The 20,488-nt window shown below is 37.4% G+C and overlaps 1 protein-coding gene across 3 annotated transcripts in view; it reads left to right on the top strand.

Moving 5' to 3' along the window:
• LEF1 (lymphoid enhancer binding factor 1) overlaps positions 1-20,488 on the top strand; it is a 177,560-nt gene that overhangs the window by 144,478 nt on the left and 12,594 nt on the right. For 2 of the 3 annotated variants that reach the window (XM_027837620.1, XM_027837619.1), the window contains exons 9-11: positions 5,482-5,589; positions 10,364-10,412; positions 11,050-11,090. In XM_027837620.1, the coding sequence (XP_027693421.1) occupies positions 5,482-5,589; positions 10,364-10,412; positions 11,050-11,084 (192 nt within the window). In that variant the 3' untranslated portion in view covers positions 11,085-11,090. The remainder of the gene's footprint in view (positions 1-5,481; positions 5,590-10,363; positions 10,413-11,049; positions 11,091-20,488) is intronic. The other variant, XM_027837621.1, reaches the window with a different exon arrangement.

Here is a 20,488-nt window from a genome sequence, read left to right as displayed (position 1 = left end):
AAATGGAAGCTAAGAATTTGTTCTGTAACATTGCACCTTTCCCTTTGCTCTGTTTTATGTGGATTGGTGGAAAAGAAAACCATCCTTGAATTCATTTTGTCCTGAGTTCACATCCCAGCTCCACTGTTTGCTAGCTGGGTAATCTTTAACAAACCACTTAGCTTCTTAATGCCTCTGTTTCTTCATCTGTAAAATGGAGGTAATAATGTGCTACCTACTTTACAAGGTTGTTTGTAAGGACAAAATGTATATGAAAGCCTCTTGGAAATGTAAATCATATTGTAAACATAGGCTGTGATTATTATGTCAACCTAATTTTGAAATTTAGGGAGCCTGGCTAGTGGATAGAAGACACATTTTGCAGTCAAGAAAGTACCACCTATAACATGCGTGGGTTGAGTGATTCTGTCTAAGTCATTTGACTTCTCAGGGGGATGGGATGCAGATCTGCATCAATGGAGAGACAGTTTACATCAGTAATTTTCTATGGTAATAAAATCATAAGACTGGGATCCTCTCTATGCCCTCCTTCAAAAAAAGTTTTGAAACTAGAAATGAAGTGTTGCTGTTTGGGGTATAAACCAGGCTCACCTCCATTCTTATTTATGGACATCTAAGTGTGCTTAGGATGCTTTTTTATCTCTGGTCTATAATATGGCTATAGATTATCAAATCCTATCAACCCTTAGCCCTCTAGACACTGTAGAATAATCCCCTTCTGTCTTTCTTTGTATTCTCAGTGCTTACGGCAAAGCCTGGCACATAATAGGTATTTAATAAATGTTTATTGACTCATTAACCGAATGGTAGCAGGCAAGAATATGCTGGGGTGAGAAGGGATAGAAATGATTGTATATATCTCATTTCAATATTCTGTTAAATGAATGGATATAATGGATAAATGATAGAATAGGTATTATAGTGCCTATCTTTTTGATCATTTCCTAAGCTTTAGAATTACTTCACCATTCATTGAATAAAAGTCAATTCCTAAGAATAAGGGACACCAGTATAACTATTCTCACCCAAAATATATATGTGTGCGTGTGTATGCATGTGAGAGAGCATATGCTAATTTTTCTTTTTGCACAATATACATTTCAAATACTTCTGCTGTTGTACCAGTTCTACAGAAATAGTTCGTCTGTGAGTAAATATAAGTGGTGAAGTTGTAAATTGCTGGTAAAATTATGACCTTTTTTATTTCTCCATTCCACTGTTGCCTCTGGCCAGCACTTATTTTACAGTATGTACTAGACTGGCAAGGGAAAAAAATCTGTGTATGTTTCAAGTAACTTTATTTTAGGAGTACATTTTTTGGCTCCCTCCTCCCTTTTTTAAAACAAGTCTTGTATTTATGAATTTGTCTTGAGCCCAAGCTATGAATTTTAGAGTCTTTCTCTTAAACTTTACAGTTTAAGACAGTCACTACCCTCAGCGAGCTCACAATCTAATGGGAGAGACAATATAAAAATAACTGTATACAGACAAGCTGGAGACAGGATAAACTGTAATAAATAATAATAAAGGTTAAAGTAATGAACAAAGGAAAGGTCCTAGAATTTAAAGGGACAGAGAGTGGCTTCTTTTGGAAGGTAGAATTTTGACTAGGTCTTGAAGGAAGCCAGTAAGCAGAGATGAAGAGAGAGATGATGTCATGTATGGGGTGACAGCCATGCCCAGAGTCAGGAGATAGAATGTCTTATTTAAGACACAGCTAAGACAGAAGTATCAGTAGGTCACAGAGTACATTGTATGTAAGATGTTGTTTGTCCTTTGTTCTCAAAGAGGACCATGACATCAGGAAGGTGATGCCATGACTTGCAAGTGAATTGGATTTAAGTGAGGGAGGACTGTGCAAGGTCACTAGCCTCACTTTCTCCACTGGAGCCATCTGGGTCCAGTGGCCAGATATATATCAGGACAACATATACATCAGGAAGACTGGAGATAGCCCCCAGGGTAAGATGTAAGACTAGGAAGAAAAAAAAATTTTAAATAAAGGAAGCAGCTAGGTGGTACAATGGATAGAGCACCAGCCCTGAAGTCAGGAGGACCTGAGTTTAAATCCGACCTCAGACCAAACACTTGACACTCACTAGCTGTGTGACCTTGGGCAAGTCACTTAGCCATAATTGCCTTAAAAAAAAAAAGACCAGTAAGGTGGAAGGAGGAAGGAGGTTTTGAAGGGCTTTGAATGCCAAACAAAGGAGTTTATGTTTGATCCTGAAGTGATAAGAAGCCACTGATGTTTTTTGAGGAGAGAGAGATGATATAGTCAGGCCTGAACTTTAGGAAAATCACTGACAGCTGAAAGCAGGATGGATTGGAGTAGGGATGGACATATGGCAGGGAAACCAACCAGCAGGCTATTTCAGTAGTCCAGACATAAGGTGATGGTCGGCTAGGTGGTGCAGTGACTAGAGTTCTGGGCTTGGTATCAGGAAGACTCCTCTTTGTGAGTTCAAATATAGCCTCAGACACTTACTAGCTGTATGACCTTGGGAAAGTCACTTAACCCTATTTGCCTCAGTTTCTTCACCTGTAAAATGAGCTAGAGAAGGAAATGACAAACCTCTCCAGTATCCTTGTCAAGAAAACCCCAAATGGGATGGTGAAGAGTCAGAAATGACTGAAACATCTGAACAACAAAAACAAATTATGGGGACCTTCACCAGAGTGGTGGCAATGTCAGAGGAGAGAAGGGGATGTATACAAGAAATGTTCCAAAGGTAAATTCAGACAGTCACTGCCAACAAATCGGGTATGAGGAGTGAAAAAGTATAAGGAGTCAAGGAAGATACATAAGTTGTGGGTAACTAGAAAGATGGCGGCACCCTGCACAGTAATAGGAAAGTTAGAAAGAGGGGAAGATTTGGAAGGAAAAAGAATGAGTTCAGTTTTAGCCACGTTAAGTTTTAAGACGTCTACAGGATATCCAGTTCAGGATGTCTACTAGGCATTTGGAGATTTGAGTCTGGAAGTTAAGGCTAAATTAGCAGATCGGAGAATCATCAGCATAGAGATGATAATGGAATCCATAGGAGCTGAGGAGATCACCAAGTAAAATACTATAGAGTGTGAAGAGAAGACGGTTCAGGAGGGAACCCTATGGTTCCCTACAGTCAATGGGCATGACCTGGATGAAATTCCAGTAGAGGAGAGTGAGGAATAGTCAGATAGGTAGGAAGAGAAACAAAAGAGATAGTGTCATGAAAAAACATAGAGAGGAGAGTGTCAAGAAGAAGAGGGATATATAGAAGGATGATTGCCTGGCAGATATTCTTAAGACTGGAAAATGTCCTACCTCTTTACAGAAAAATAAAATGAACTACAAAATTTCTGAAAAGATGGTTAGCATTTCTTTTTTTGAATTTATTGATATCTTGTTTTTACGTTGCTTCAATTTCCCCCTGTATCTCTTCCCTCCCCCTTGCATAGAGCCATCTCTTATAACAAAGATTTTTCTAAAGAAAAAGAGGAAGAAGGAAAAATCGGCAAAACTGATCAATATATTAAAACTGTATGAAAATATATTCAGTGCCTCACACCATGGACCTGTCTCTTTCCCCACCTCATCAAAGGAGTATGTCTTCTTATATCTTTCCTTTGGGGCCAAGATTGTTCAGTCAATCAGTCAACAAGCCTCTATTAAGCAGTTATAATGTGCCACTCACTGTGCTAGGCAACTAGAGACACAAAGAACAGCAAAAATAGCTCCTGCCTTCAAGGAGCTTACATTCTTATTGGTGAGGCAACATGCAAACAAATATGTACATGTAAGATATATCCAGCATGGATGGAAAGTAATCCCAGAGGGAAGGCACAGGCATTTAAGGGGACCAGAGTGGCTTCTTGCAGAAGCTGAGACTTGAAAGAAGCCAGGAAAGAAAGGGGAGGAGGGAGGAAGTTCCAACTATGGCGGGGCAGCCACTGAAAATGAAGAATTAAGAGAATGTCTTATTCAGGGAACAGCAAGGAGACCATAGAATACATTTAGGGGAGTCAGATAGAAGAAGAATAGAAAAGTAGGAAGATGCCAAGTTACAAAAGGCTTTGAATGGCAAATTTTGTATTTGATCCTGGAAGTAATAAGATGCCACTAGAATATTATAAATGATCAGGGTGATACAGTTATACCCGCACTTTAGAAAGATCAATTCGGCAACTTAGTGGAAGATGAACTGGAGTGGTGAGATAACTAAGGCAGGCAGACCCACCAGCAGGCTCTTGAAATGGTCTAGGTGTGACATGATGGGACCTGTACCAGGATGGGTAGCAGTGATAGGGAAAGGGACATATACAAGAGATGTTGCAAAGACAGAGTCAACAGGACTTGGCAAAAGATTAGATATAGTGGGTAAGAGAGATCAAGGTGTCAACAGTGACCCCCAGGTTCTTGGCTTTGGTGACTAGAAGTGGTGGTGCCCTTCATAGTGATATGGAAGTTTGAAAGAGGGGAGAATTTTGAGAATGTGTGTAGATACACAGCTAGTGTGTATCTACACACATATATCCATTATATATGTATATACATACATGTATATCTGTGTATAAATATATACATATATACATAGCAAAATTGCTATACTGCCTAGATGTTCCATTTTAACATAATGCACATTATCTAGAAATGTATCAAAGCAGTGACACACAGGGAAAATGTAAAGGATGTTTGCTATCTAGATTTGCCAAATTAGATAATTGAAATCAAGTTGTAGCTGGCAGAACAAAGTTAAGATGATTCCTTAATTTCCATGCGAGGGAAGATAAAATGATGGCTATAAAGAAGGCTGGCATGAATGTACAATGTTCATGGTGGCCTCCTGAAGGGCGGTTAGAGTGTGTCTATGTGACCTTTGATGTGTTGCTATGTGAAAGGAAGGATCACATGAGAGAAGCTCATTTCCTTTCCTTACAGAGTGAGAACCCTTCATGTGACATTATGAGAAAGTGTTCATGCAAGAGAGAGAATCAATGCAAAAAAAAAAAAGCTGGAAATATTTTTCATTTGACATGAGTGAATGGTCATTTAGACTCGGATCTGAGAATATGGCAAAAAAATAACAATAATAATAAAATAATGAATAAAGAATGCAGCAAAAAACAAAAATGGTGCTGAAGTACACCAAGGAAATCTCTTCTAATTTATGGTAGAAAATACTGAGAGAAGATCATAGAAATAATTTTTCTTAGCAAAATTTGATTGACTTTGATGTGCCTTGTGATATAATTGAGCAGGAAAGAAAGTCCTGGGTTTGACATCTCTGTAGCCCACCAATTCCCAGGGGGACCTGGCTTCACTTACCCCTTTGGTCTTTGGTTATTTAAGGATAAATCAGAGTTAATAAGCTTAATATTCTAAATCATTCCCAAACGTTTTGAAAGATGTCTTTGTATATTGCCACGATCACCTATTATATTCACTTACCCTTCCATTTGTTTTCTTCTCTCTTCTCTGCCTACCATTTTTGCTTGCAGTGGCACGCCCTCTCCCGTGAAGAACAGGCTAAATATTATGAATTAGCTCGGAAAGAAAGGCAGTTACACATGCAGCTCTATCCAGGCTGGTCTGCAAGAGACAATTATGTAAGCACATACTGTCTGTGGTTGCCTATTTTCATTTGTTTTTTTGTCTTTTGTTTTTTTTTTGTTTGTTGATATGTGAATATTTCAGGCATTAACTCATTAAAAACTAAGCAACTTGGTATGAACATATAAGTATGGCAAAGGGCAGAATGCTACACTTAGAGGAGCATTGGGTTTGAATCGTGTCTCTGTTCTGTACGACCTATTTGACCTTGGGAAAGTCATTTAACTTCTTTGGAGGGTGTTGGACAAATTGACCTTTAAGGTGCCTTCCAACTCTAAGTCTTTCTTTGATCCTAATAAGGTAAAGATTTCCCCCCCACTGGAGGTATGATGGATAACCATATGACTCCTTTTGGAGATACAGAATTTGGACTAGATGACCATTAAGCTCTCTTGCCATTCAAAACTTCCACTAAAATATCCTTATGAGACTATTACATTTGATGCCTCTGAAATGATTACTGCAGTCATCATCATGCATTTGTCTGGGTTCTTGCATTAGCAAAGTTAAAGACTCATGAGGGTATATTGTTGTTAATGATCTATTTAGAAATGTCATCCTATTTTAAGGAGGGAAAACAGCGTAACTCTAAGAACTTGAACTATGAGCCTGATTTGAAAATAATTCTCATGTCCAACATGTGACCAACATTGGTGGTATCAGTCAGGAAAATCTTAAAATATACAGGATTATCTCTGTGATAAGGGCAAAAGTTGAGTTGCTATGAGGGTGAACACTGCTTCTGTTGGCCTTGACATTCATGCAAGATTTTATGTTTATGACTCAAATCTTACATAGTATTTAGTTCTCTATGAAAACATTGCCTGCTGACCTTAAAATATTTATATATCTCATCCTGAAAGTTTATGACTTCATAGATATTGGAAGTTGGAAGGAGGCCTTTGAGTTGCCCCAATCTTCTCCATTCATTTTATTGAGATACAGAAGAGGTGCATCTTGTCCAAGCTGAGAATAGAAATCAGGTCCCTGACTTCCATTCTGTGTTTTCCCCAGCTTTTTCCTGTTAGATATACTCCATTCTTTCTTTCTTATAGAATTCTTTGGACAAAAAGTCCTTTTAGCATTCTGGGAATTGAATTTAAGCATTAGGTAAAGCTGTATGGTTAATGAAGAAAAGAATCGGGGCAGCTGGGTGGTGCAGTGGATAGAGCACCAGCCCTGAAATCTGGAGAACCTGAGTTCAAATCTGGCCTCTGACCAAACACTTGACATGTACTAGCTATGTGACCATGGGCAAGTCACTTAACCCCGATTGCCTCACTAAGGAAAAAAAAAAAAAGAAAAGAATCTTAAGTTCTAAAAACCTTCATATTTTTATGATGCAAATTTCCCTCAAAAAATTTTAAGCTTGTCACCTCCTTTTGACTTAGGAAAAAATATCTTGATTCAAGGGGTTACATGCCTCCCCATTCTTTGTGTCCTATATATACAGAATCCTAGCACAGTCCTATTAGTGGAATGATAAAATGCTTAGATTTTGATCTCCTGTTTTGAAAATTACCTCTTCTAATTCTATCTTGGATTTTGCTGTGTAATAATTTCCCTAAAATATTTCGTCAATGGCCACACTCAAAGAGGCACCCCTGTTTTTGTCAGCACTCTTAATTTATTGGTTTTTATGTGTATACTTGGTTTCAGTAGGTCTTAAGTAACCCCTCATTGTCAGGCCAGCCAGTGGGTTGGACTCTTTCCTTTTTTTGATGGTTAAATAAAAAGTTGAGATTTTTTTTAAAGTGGTTACATATTTTTAGAGGCACGGTTTTAATGGAAACCATTGTAATTGAATTCTTCTGTGAATTTTTCCCCTCTGTAAAATACTTTAAATATAATGATTTTATTCGGTTTAAGGATCTACCACAATCGATTGAAAACCCAAATATGTTGCATACTCTTTTTAATCCATCACCTAATAATTACTTTGGCCATGAACGAGGCCATTTATTATGGGACACTTACCATTCAGTCACGCAGTTCAAACAGAAACAACCTTGATTCTTTTAAAGTTGGTTTTAGTCAACTTAAACCAACCAGACTAAAACTGAAGAACGTTTGTCACTGGAGCATAATTAAAAGAAAAAATGCTGTGCTGACATCCATTGGAAGTGCATTGGTGGTAGGTAGTATCCCATGATTTCATAACAAAATTTCCCATACTATGAATGGTTGAAATTTCACTTTCATGTTTTGGTAACTTGACTAATAATGGACAATTTTGTAAAACAACCAATACCACACCTTAGTTGAGAGCAATCAAAACCTTTTTCACTAATAAAAATATCTTTTGTTTAAGCCAACACCTTTAAGTTCTGGGGTACTGTATTATATATAAACCAAGTTTTAATGGAAAGGAGATTGATCTTTTTTGTGTGTTCACACGCTTAAGTACAGCCAGTATTTCTGTTTGGGACTGATAGGCATTTGAAAAAGCAACTTACATCTAGGTTATGGTTCAATGTGTTTTCACAAAAGCTGCAGTATAGTATGTGATAGTATAATTACTCTCTTCTTTGAAAGAAAACTCAGATGTGAGAAACACATTGAAGGACCGTTTAGCAATTTTAAAATTATATATATGTATTTCCAGCCTTCTACATGTAGCTTAGCTTTCTGTGAAATTTTCACTCTAATTTAGTGAACAGGACATTGGATGATTAATTATCTTTATTCATTGGTTAGGAAAATTATAGAACATTGCCTTTTTAAGGAGATAGTTAAATCTCTATTTAACTATCGCTGGTTCCTCTGATAAATATTGCATAGAAATAGCAAGCTTCAAAGAATGTCCTCTCCCTCTTCTGTGTCTGTCTCTTATCATCTCTGCCTCTTTTGTCTCTTTCTTTTTCTCGATTATATCCATGCATATTTTATGTGCATATATACACATATGTACTTTTTTACATATTTTACACACAAATACATTTTTACCATATGAGTAGAGATCGATTTTCTATACATAATCTTTTCAGAGTGATTTTATTTTAATTTTGTTGACTTTTTACTATCTTTCTGGGTGCAGGAAAAAAAAGGGGGGGGGAGGGATTAGGAGTGCATGGTGCAAGAGACCATGGTTTTTCTCCCTATCATCTTAAACTCTTCTAATTAATTCGAAGAACAGTGTGGGATAATGAATAGTGTACTAGACTTGAACTCAGGAAGACCTCAGTTCAAAAGCCACCTCAGACACTTCATGTGTGATCCAACACGAATGTTTCCTCGTCTGTAAAATGGGGATAATAATAGCACCTGCCACATTAGGTTGTTGTAAGGATGAAATAAAATAATGTCTGAAAGAGGCTTTTCAGATTATGCGTTTCAGACTCTAGAGGCCAGATACATTTCAGCTATTCACTCTTTAGAGCCAAATAGTGCAATTACACAAATATTTGGAAATCCAAAGAATGCATAGGGGTGAATGGAACATGTTTTCAAGACACACAAAAGTCCTGGTGATTTTCATTTGCTTTCTTAACTGACTTTATTCACTATCACTAAGTTTCTTTCTCCCATTTTCCCTAGTGAGTATTTGTGTGAACAGATTCAGCTAAAGTCTTCTGGTTCCACAGCCAATCAGGTGACAATATGAGAGGAAGAAAAATGTATTTGTGACTGCATAAGCATAAAAAAAGAGGGAGTGTATGGTACACACACACACACACACACACACACACACACACATACCGTATATAGTATATAGTTCCATTAGAGCTCTTAGATTAACTGTTGATTTTTCTATCATGTCTGGGGTGAATGAAGGTACCTTATACATTATTAGATTATAATTATTTGAAAATGGCATCCTAAATCAAATTTGGTCATTTTTGATATATAAATATAGCATACTATACTATACTACACTATACTATTAAACACACACACATTACATATATATGTGTGTGTGTGTGTATCTATATCTATATCTATATATATATAGATATAGATACACACACATATAAATAGACTGTAAGTGATGCTGTATGACCCTGGGCAAGTCCCTTAACCCTGTTAGCCTCAGTTTCCTCATTTGTAAAATGAGCTGGAGAAAGAAATAGCAAACCACTCCAGTATTTTCGCCAAGAAAACCTCAAATTGGGTCACAAAGAATCGAACTCGACTGAAACAATTGAACAACAATAAATTCTATTAATAAAGTGACTTTAATGACTACTTTATTACTTGGGGGAAACTAGTAAGGATGAAAATGAAAAGTTATAGAATTATAGATAGGACATAAATGGAACCTAAAATTTTCAGCACATTATGGAAATAAGCAGGAATTTTGAAAGCATTTAAGGTAAACAAATGTCTACACCATCCCAACCTATAAAAGAGGAATCAAGGGGCAGCTAGGTGATGCAGTGGATAGAGCACTAGCCCTGAAGTCAGGAGGACCTGAGTTCAAATCTGGCCTCAGATCAAACACTTGACACTTACTAGCTGTGTGATCCTGGGCAAGTCACTTAACCCCAATTGCTTAAAAAAAAAAAAAGAAAGAAGAAGGGGGATCAAATTAAGTTCCCTTTCCCTTGGTCTTATTCTCCCACCATCATTTTCCCACTCCCATTTCTCTCAGTCTGTCCTTCTGTCCCTATATCTCTCTTTTTTTGTCTCTCTGTTTCTCTCTGTATGTATCTCTCTTTCTATGAACAATAAGAAAGAAAGGGATATTCTTATCTCTGGTCTTTCTCTTTCGGTTGATTAAATGTCACATGTGTTATATGTAAATTGCATGATGAATTCCCTGTTTTCCAGGGTAAGAAAAAGAAGAGGAAGAGAGAGAAATTACAGGAATCCACATCAGGTATGCCCAAAGTGATTTTTTTTGGTGTCCAATTCACACGCTTCTAAAACCCTATGCTCAAAATGACATGCATTCTCTCTAAACGCTGTCATATTCTAGATTCCAAGTTGTTTTTCTTCTCTTTTTCTTCCTTATATGCTCAAAAAAATTTTTTTAAGAGATTTCTTTTTAATGTGATCATGTGAAGGTGCATCAAAAACCGCTTTCACCTTGGAATCCTAGGTGCTAACTGTGTTTGAACTCTTAGTTCTTCGCTTCTATTGCTTGGCTGTATTCTCTTTGCCTTTACCCATTCTGTCTTTTCCATTTGCATAAGTCCTCAAAGATGTTTTATTACATGGTTATCATAGACTGCAATAGGCTATATCCCCTTGAAGTATTTTTCATAGTTCCCTGTGTTATTTAATGTAAAACACAAAGAGAAGTTCATCTTTCTAGCAGATAGGCACCAGGCATTAGTGAGGTCTTATTTTTCCTTCATTAAAAAACATTCCCTCTACCTATATGACACAAATAAAAATGAACCACAAAAAGCAAAGCAAACCCTTCCACATGATGTTATAGCGTGCTACGTATTTGGAATGTACAAAAAACCCATCTTCAATGAATCTTTGTTAAAGGACACAATTTTCTCCAGGTACAGGTCCAAGAATGACAGCTGCCTACATCTGAAGCATGGTAAGAACATCTCTCTAGCCTTCCTGCCGAAGTGAGTTATAAAATAGGCCTTTGCTTATGAAGCTCCCTCCATTAAGTATTATTATTTTTTTTAAACAGGGAAAAACAAAAATCCAGTTCACAGCATCAAGTCCATTTTCAGATCTGATAGTATCTATATCGGCTATGTAATTTGAAAATGGCTTTTCTTTTACTATCTTCTCAGTTTTTCCTTTCTACTGCCCTCAACCGTACCTCCCTGCCCTCAGCCCACCCAATCAAGCCTTACTAACTGACTAGCCTCAAGTCTGTTTAACAAGCATCTTGCCATCCCAAGGGGGATAGATATGACTTCTGCTTTCAGAGCCCTTTTAGCTAGTGTTGGGGAAGGGAGTCTATTCTTGATGGGAATGAAGCACCATTTGGCCAAAGCATTCCAACTCATGCTAGGTTTCAGACTTTCTCAGTTAAGTGAATGTTAACATTTAAAAATCAATATGTTTCTCAAGTAAAAGACAGCTATTTCCTTTTACCATCCCAAGTCATAAATTTTTGAATGGATGAATTTTCCTCTCCTAGTAATAGTTGCTTGTTCTCATTTGCATATTTTAGAAATATCATATATAAATTTAATTCCTTTTTTATCTTAAATGCTTCTTTTTTCTTCTGTGATCACATCACTACAGCTCATTGAGTTGGCATTTTCCAGCGAAGTTAACCCTGTTCTCATCATGAGCCAGTTTTCATCTTTGCTAATTGATGGCAATTCACACTGGGTCTTGTTCTTTCAATCTTGTGACCTCTCCTCAAGAACCCGAGCCCCTTAGAACTAAACATTTATGGCTTGTTCTCCTAGGGTTCATTTTTTTTTCACTCTTAGAAAATTCATTGACTTTAGTGAAAGCTCCATACCCAAGAAAGATAAAATGTCCTCTAGGGGGAATTAGCTTCTTACTGAGGTTCACACACATATTGTCGAAGTAAATTCTTGAACAGTGAAATGCCTGTGTTTTTTTTAATCATTAACCATATCATATTTTTTTCATATTCCCACTTTTCTTGAAAGGATGGGGTTTGAGGGGCTTGGGCCCTAATTAGGAGACTCTAAAGGTCACAAATGAAATTTTTCCAGGTATCTCTAATTCCATTGAAAGTAGTTAGGTTCTGATTATTATGAATAATGAATTCCCTATAGAACGGTCACATTATTCAAATTTACACTACACATTTCCAATGGGCTAGAATCAGTTGCCATATTTCATATAATTATAACTTCCAATAGTGCAAATTCAAATAAATGCAAACACTTCAGGGGATTTGTTATTTGCATAAATCAGGACCTAGCTATAGGAATTGTAGAGCAGTCTCTGCTTTTGTAAGAAAGAATTCAAAGCTCATAGACAGTCAGCCAGACATGATATTTTGAGCTTTATCCACAAGTAAAAATTGTCCCTTCTTCCCACCAAAAGCATGGTTGTTTTCCTTCCCTAGATTTAGCCTTAGTGTCTTTTCTTTACTTGGAATCACCATCTTTAAATACCCTACAAGTAAAAATGGCAAGCCTTGGTTAAGCATAGCCCCATTAAATCATATGTTATCTGATTACATATGCTTTAAACTGCCTGGTTTTTTAGAAGCTTGTGACTGAGCAAAATGGACACAGCCTAAAGTACACAAACACAGAAGCCTAAGGTCCAGATGTTCTTAATATCTCTGAATAAAATGCTTTGGCAGGTGTGACCTCAATGGCTCCCATTCTCTTCATATAAGGATAAGACTATTCAGATTGTCATACTGGATGGAAAACAGAAAAAAAGGCCAGTTTAGAGTATGTAGAGTATGGGAGAGGAATAATGTCTGCCAAAACCAGAAAGGTAGATTTGAGCAAGTTGTGAGTGTTTTAGAAGCTAAACAGAAGCATTTATATTTGGTCCTTGAGGCAATAGGAACCCAATGGAATTGGTTGAGTAGGGTAGTAACATGATTAGACTTTAAGTTAAGGAACATTACTCTGGCAGCAGTGTGTAGGATGGACCAAAATGGGGGACATGAGACGATTCCTTCATTGAATAGGAATTGTAAATAAGTGAGACTAGATGACTTCTTAACTTCCTTTCTAATTCTAGCATGCTAATTGTCCCTCTCTGGACCTTCCATGGTTCCATTATATCTTCTTTGAGGTATGTTGGCCAAAATGTTTTGCAGATTACTGGAAGCAGAGAAACCTCCACTTTCACTAGTTATAAAGTCTACCACGCCCTCAAATCTGTAGGAGTGCCAGGACTCATTGGATGATTTCAGGCTTTGGTCATAGCACACCTGCAATGCTGAACCCCATATAATAACTGCACAATTTTGCAGTACAGAAAGGTACTTAAATTGAGAACATGAGCATATAAACTACTGGGAAATTTTTAGCTCAATAAACACATCAGTCTATCAAATTAACTCCTATATAATGAAAATAGAAATCTTAACAATAATCTTAATTACATGGGTAATTACTAAGAGATCAATACCTCCAGCAGAACTTTCCTGAACATGAAGCCACATACGTGTACTTTCCATTTCTTGGGAGAGAGACAGTCAGACAGACAAAAGAAGAGATAGGAAGAAACAAAATTCTAATCTTTTCCTCTGTTCACCAAAAGAGCAGTCTTCTCATCCACATTTCCCTGCAACGAAGTTGATGACCCTTTCAGGCTACTCTGTTGTTCCAACTTTGGCTAAAGTAGTAAGTTAAAGCCATGCCTAGTACTTCTGGTCAAATGCTTCTAGTCATGTGCGAGGACCTCATCTCCATCTCCTCGACCAAATCAACCTCCCTGTTGTCAGCTGTGCCAGGAAGAAGTCCTTTATGAATCCCAGAAGTGTGACCTCAGTAAGAAACAAGAAGCCAGCTGGCACCCCCTCATTCTTGCCCCTTAGGAGACTATACTTCTACTGGCTAGAGTGAAGTGGGGGAAGGAGTGTGTTCTGTTACTGCTCCATCTTACAGTTAGAAGATGTGAGTTATCAAGTATGATATTACCTAGCCAGGGTGAAGATGGAGACACCCCAGAAGATATCCAAGACTGAAATCCCACCATGTAAAGGCAGGATAATGTTTTGCATTGTTTTCCATACCCTTCCTATGCAAAGCAGTGCATCAGGCCCTGGGAAAAGATGAGAAGAGTATTACTAAGTACATACTGAGGTTTATATAACTCATGAGAAAGGATTAATGTCACCAGTTGAGACAAATTATTCTTCCTGCTTTCCCACTCCTTTTTGGACCCATTACTTCTTTCAGTCTCTTGAGGAGGCTAATGAAAGACATTCCTTTTAATCCGAGCCTGAAATAGGTTACAGTTGACATGGCTGCTGTGTCTGGTGGAATCTTCCGTCTCTTTCTGTATCTCCTTCAAGTATGTCTGGTAGGTCCACTCTCCCCTGCTCCTCTCCCCATCATCTTTCATGGACCTGGGCTTTGCTACATGACCGCTCTGTCATAGTTCTAGCTCTCTTAGGCGGTGCTTTGTTCCCTATGCCCTGGCTAGAGAAGGCACTTCCTTAGTTGAGCCCTAAAGATTCTTCCCCTGAGCCTCAGGATGCTCTGCCCTGGACTTTGTACCTACCTCCACCCCTTTTTTTTAAAGGTCTCTGTCATCCTAGTCCTTTGGAAAGCCTATTTTTACCTAATTCTTGCCTGTTTTTAATATGAAATACATTTAGTAATCTCTTATTAAGGCTAAATCTCCCTTCCTATAAAGTTAAACTTTTTTCCTGATTGTTCAAAATTTAGAATCTGACCTAGTCTCTAAATGGAGGGCACCATCTTTCTCTGGAAACTGTAAACTGCATCAGCTCCCTCAGATTTCCCGTTGTTACCAATTCTTTCTACTTCCTCAAGCTCTTTTTTTTATGACCCTCGCTCTGGTGCCACAAAGGGGAGTGAATGTCCGGAGCAATAACTAATATTTCTATAGTACTTTTTGAGCTTGCAACGTAAGCATCATTATTCACCTTTTACTGACAAGACACCTCCATTTTCACAGTTTATATCAGCATTAATAGGCTCATTAGAACTTAGAGCGAGAAGGAACCTTAGACATCATTTAATCTAATCTCATTTTACATCTGAGGAAACTGAGGTTCCATAGCCAGGATTCAAATTCAAGTCTTCTGACTTTGAGGCCAATGTTTACTCCAGTATACTACGTTATTTTAAAAATGTAATTATATTTTTTTCAATGGATAAAAATCTATTTTCTTTCTGCCCCCTCTCATTGAAAGAAAATTAAAACCCTCATAACAAGTATTACACCTCATAACAAGATATAAAATGATTTTAATAGATTTTTTTGCCCACCTTATTTTTAAAAAATCATTTCACACCATTAAAAACAAAAGACTTTAAATACACAATGAGTTACAGATATGATTCCCAACAAATGAAAGAGAAGACTCATTCCTTCACACAGGTAACCAGAATTGGCATATGGGAAAGTATCATAAAGTATAAAGGGCAATAATAAGACCACTATTTTGTGTTTGAAGAAACGACTTCCATTGATATGCTACAGATCACTAAAAATGTACTTAGCAGTAGGGTTTCTATCACCTACACACACAGAAAAGCTAGTCAGGGAAACCTGCAGCCTCGAGGCCACATGCGGCCCTCTAGGTCCTCAAGTGCAGCCCTTTGACTGAATCTAAACTTCACAGAACAAATCCCCTTAACAAAAGGATTTGTTCTGTAAAACTTGAACTCAGTTAAAAAGCCACACCTGAGGACCTAGAATGTGGCCTTTCGGCCACAGGTTCCCCCACCCTGGATTAGTTGTTGCAGAATGAGGAGTTCTGTCAAGTGACTTTTCTACTTGCTTCAATTTTTTTTTTATTTTGACTTTCAAAATCTTTCCTAACTATATTAATACATTTTCCTCACATGATTCACTGAATATACAGATTTCTTTGATGATTGAGGACTACAGTGCAATGGGCCATGATTCTGCTAAGTACATACTGTATGGTACTTTAGATGTAGTAAATCTGACTGAATAAACACAGATCCTGGAATAACTTCTAAAAGTTGAAGCCCCCCCACCAAAAAAAAAAGTTAATTGAGTGTTTTAGTTAGTTGAACTCCCGTGAATCATGGTCCCTTCTTTTTATCCATTCTCATTCAGTCTCGATGCCTGTGAAGTAATTACTCTCCAAAATTTCACTTTTAGAGACTATTATATACCTCCGGTTGTATGATGTGAAATGTAAAGCAGTTAGGGACTCACGCTTCCCATTATCAGAATTATCTGGTAATTGTAAGCGTTAATATTCACACTCTGCCCTTTTGGAGGGGAGGAGATCTTGAAAGATTATTACATGTCTGGTTGGTGTGTTTTCAGCACCTCTCATTCTGTAGGTCAGAAAGTTAAAGAAAAGGGGGGTATATCAGACAGGGATTTTTTTAATGTAGTGCTAGACGAAGAACTAGTCGATCCTGCTGCTTCTTCTAATTCATTAGCTTCTACTGCCTCCCAATGATCCTCATTGTCTTGTGATTAAGACAACCAAGTTCAACCGACATGAAGGGATTTTTGTTTACCGACTCAGAAATTAACCAAATGCCTTAACATTCACCATAAAAACTGTATTACTCCCATCACAACATCTAATTGTTATTTTTTCTTTCTCTTGCTAAATGCTTTGGTTTAGCTCTCAGAGCATACGTAAAGAGGCAACTTAATAAAGTAAAAGAGAACTAGATTAAGAAGTAAAGGAATTGAGTTTCAATTGTTGATACGACCCTTACTACCTGTATGACTTTTTGCAAGTCCTTAGCCTCTGGGCCCTAAATGTTCTAATCTGTAAAATATGGGAGATTGAATGAGAGTTCCTCTAAGGTTCTGTCCAGCCCTCAATCTATGAACTTGTGGTCCCTGAAACACCTTGGAGGAAATTTGGTTCTTGGGTCATTTCTGACATAGATGATGTTTTATACTGTCAAATTCTTTCAGAATATTTGCATAATGTTTTGAGTTATTGGGGAATGAACACATCATGGGATTTTATTTGCTTCTCAAGGAACAGTAACCACATTAGAGTTGCCTAAGATACCCAAAAAAATTTGGGAACTCAGTAGTTGGAAAAGATGAACTATATTTGATTAGCACTGGTTTCAGTGGTAAAAACTCATGAAGTCGCTTTCCAGTACTCTTTCTTTATTTAAAGTAAGCTACAGAATATTAGTCAGATCTTCCATATTGTCATGAAGATAACATAAACAGAATCTTAAAAAACAATGTATGTCAGGCTTATTTTAATGATTCTAATCTTAATGATCTAATAATTCTAAGATCAAAGGACACCTCCAAAAAAGGATTAGCACATGTGACTTAGCATAGTGCTTGGCACACAGTACATGCTTAATAAGTATTTATTGATTGATATGTTCACTTCCTTCCTCCAACTCTTCTGCCATATTATACTTCTACATAGTTTATATATACATATTTATGCCTTTCTAAGACCTATGCTTTCACCAGTGTGAGACTAAAGTGTTCCCTTCACTCTCTTCACTGATCCATATTACACCTTCATTCCCTCATGTGTGAATTGCAGTGGCTGAAAAAAATTCTCACCTGATACTCAGCACATAAAGGTTGAAGACTTCTGACCTTCACTAGTATAGTGCTCAGATAACTCCTAAGTTAGATGGGGAGGTGGGGCAGGGGTGGGGACTGTTCATATTCATTCTTATACAAGTGCAACCCCAAACATAGAATATTCTCATCACTCTGAAATGTAATTATGGGATGATGGTCAGTTATAAGGTAATCTGCTTTCCCAAGTCATTGATGTCATGTCAGTGAGCTCATATGTGCTATGAAGAGTTCATAAAATCATAGATTTTAAGCTTAGAAGAGACCTTAGAGGTTTTTAGGTTCAGCCCTCTCATTTTACAGATGAGAGAACTGAGGCCCAGGACAGGGAAATGACTTTTCAAGGCCACCCAGATACTAATTGTCAGAAGCAAGAAATAAACTCAGTCTAGGGGGGTTCTGGGACTCCAAATCCAGGGCCCCACTCTTCCTCTCCAAAGTAGAAATAGATCTCAAGTTATATGGAGGCAATATAGCGTAGCAGAAAAAACATTGAGACAAAGAGTGAGGGGACTTGGGTCCCAGCTCTGGCTTCACTTTTTTTTTAATTTTTTTTTTTTTTTAGGCAATTGGGGTTAAGTGACTTGCCCAGGGTCACACAGCTAGTAAGTGTCAAGTGTTTGGTCTGAGGCCGGATTTGAACTCAGGTCCTCCTAACTTCAGGGTGCTCTATCCACTGTGCAACCTAGCTGCACCCTAATTTTTTTTTGATGAAGAAAAATCTTCCTTTTCTTCTTCCCTTCTACCCCCCACTGAAAAACAAAGAAAGACACCTTTGTAACAAATATATGTAGTCAAGCAAAACAAACCCCTCTATTTCTGCCATTAAATTATCATTTGACCAAAATCACTCACCTCTAGGACTTTCTGTAAAATGAAGGGCTGAGTTAGCTCATAGTTCTTAACCTAGGGTCTGTGAGCCTTTTTTAACTTTTATTTTGACAACTAAATTAGATAGAACTGGTTTTCTTTGTCATCCCATATGTTTTATTTTGTGCATTTAAAAATATGATTTCAAGAGGGGTTCCATAGGCTTCACCAGACAGCCAAAGAGGTCCAGGACACAAAAACAATTAAGAGCCCCTGGATTAAATAATCGCTAAGATCCCTTCCAGCTCTTAAATTCTTTTATAATCTTTTGTTTGAGGTACTTGCCTTCCTGTCTGATGCAATTTATCATGAGAATTGGAATAGACAGCATTTCCTTGTAGCACACAACTGTGTTCTAATGTGGATATATTCATCCACCCCAGTGTATTAAGTGCCGGCTCTGGTGAATCTGAAAATGGGTGTCACTATGTTATATCAGCTCAGCCTCACCACTAAACTTGTATTTATTTTAAATACATTTAATTGATGTCTTTTTTAAAAAATTGTAATAATATTTTATTTTTTCCAATCATATGTAAAAACAATATTGAGTATTCATTTCTACAAAATTTTGAGTTCCAAATTTTTGTCTCTCCATCCCTCCCTTCCCCTCTTCCTAAAACAGTAAGCAATTTGATATAGGTTATATATATACAATCACATAAAACATATTTCCATATGAGTCACAGTTGTGAAAGAAGAAACAGACCAGAGGGAAAACACACACACACACACACACACACACACACACACACACACTGAAAGCAGTGTGCTTCAATCTGCATTCAGAGTCCATCCATTCTTTCTCTGGGTGTAAATAGCATTTTCCATCATGGTGAGTCCTTTGTAGTTGTCTTGATTCATTGTATTGCTGAGAATAGCCAACTCATTCACAATTGATCTTTACACGATGTTGCTGTTACTATGTATAGTATTTTCCTGATTCTGCTCATTTCACTTTGTATCAGTTCGTGTGAGTCTTCAGGCTTTTCTGAAGTCTGCCTACTCATCCTTTCTTTATTTTTTTTAATATATTTTTTTAAATTTTAGGCAATTGGGGTTAAGTGACTTGCCCAGGGTCACACAGCTAGTAAGTATCAAGTGTTTGGTCTGAGGCCGTATTTGAACTCAGGTCCTCCTGACTTCAGGGCCGGCGCTCTATCCACTGTGCCACCTAGCTTCCCCCTATCCTTTCTTATAGTACAATAGTATTCTGTTACATTCATATACCACAATTTGGGCATCCCCTCAATTTCCAATTTTCTTTTACCACCACAAAAAAACTGCTATAAATATTTTTGTACACATAGGTCCTTTTCCCTCTTTTATGATTTCTTTGAGATACAGTATGTCTTTTGTCTTTATAGCATAGCAAATTCATTGAATCATTCTCTGTGACGAAGAATCAAACACTCCGCAGTCATTTATTAAGCACCTTGTTGGCTCCACAGAAAAATCACTGGGCCCGGAGTCAAGAAGACCTGAGTGCAAATCCAGCCTCAGACACCGACTCTTGGCAAGTCACTTAACTTCTGCCTACCTCAGTTTCATCAATTGTATATGGGGATTAAAATAATACCTAGCTCCCAGGGTTGTTGTGAGGATCAAATGAGATCATATTTGTTAAGTACATAGCTAGCAGAGTGCCCACATTGTAAATAATTAATAAATATTTCCATCCTGAAACACCTACAATGTGCCAGCCATTGTACTACATGCTGGGCATATAAGAATTTTTTTAAATGAAACAATCACTATTTTCTGTCAATAGGAAGATCTCTGATATTATAAAACAGCAGCATTCCAGTGTTTTAGTAAATGTTTGTTAAGGAATATTTAGAATCTCGGCATCTGCCAGGTATTACCAGTTATATCCTAACATAAATATTTGGTTTATTGTTGCTT

The sequence above is a fragment of the Vombatus ursinus genome, unplaced genomic scaffold (assembly GCF_900497805.2).
Source record: "Vombatus ursinus unplaced genomic scaffold, bare-nosed wombat genome assembly UNPS02014821.1, whole genome shotgun sequence".
Classification (NCBI taxonomy): domain Eukaryota; kingdom Metazoa; phylum Chordata; class Mammalia; order Diprotodontia; family Vombatidae; genus Vombatus; species Vombatus ursinus.
The sequence above is the reverse complement of the archived record's forward strand: the minus strand, read 5'-3'. Positions and strand labels throughout refer to the sequence as shown.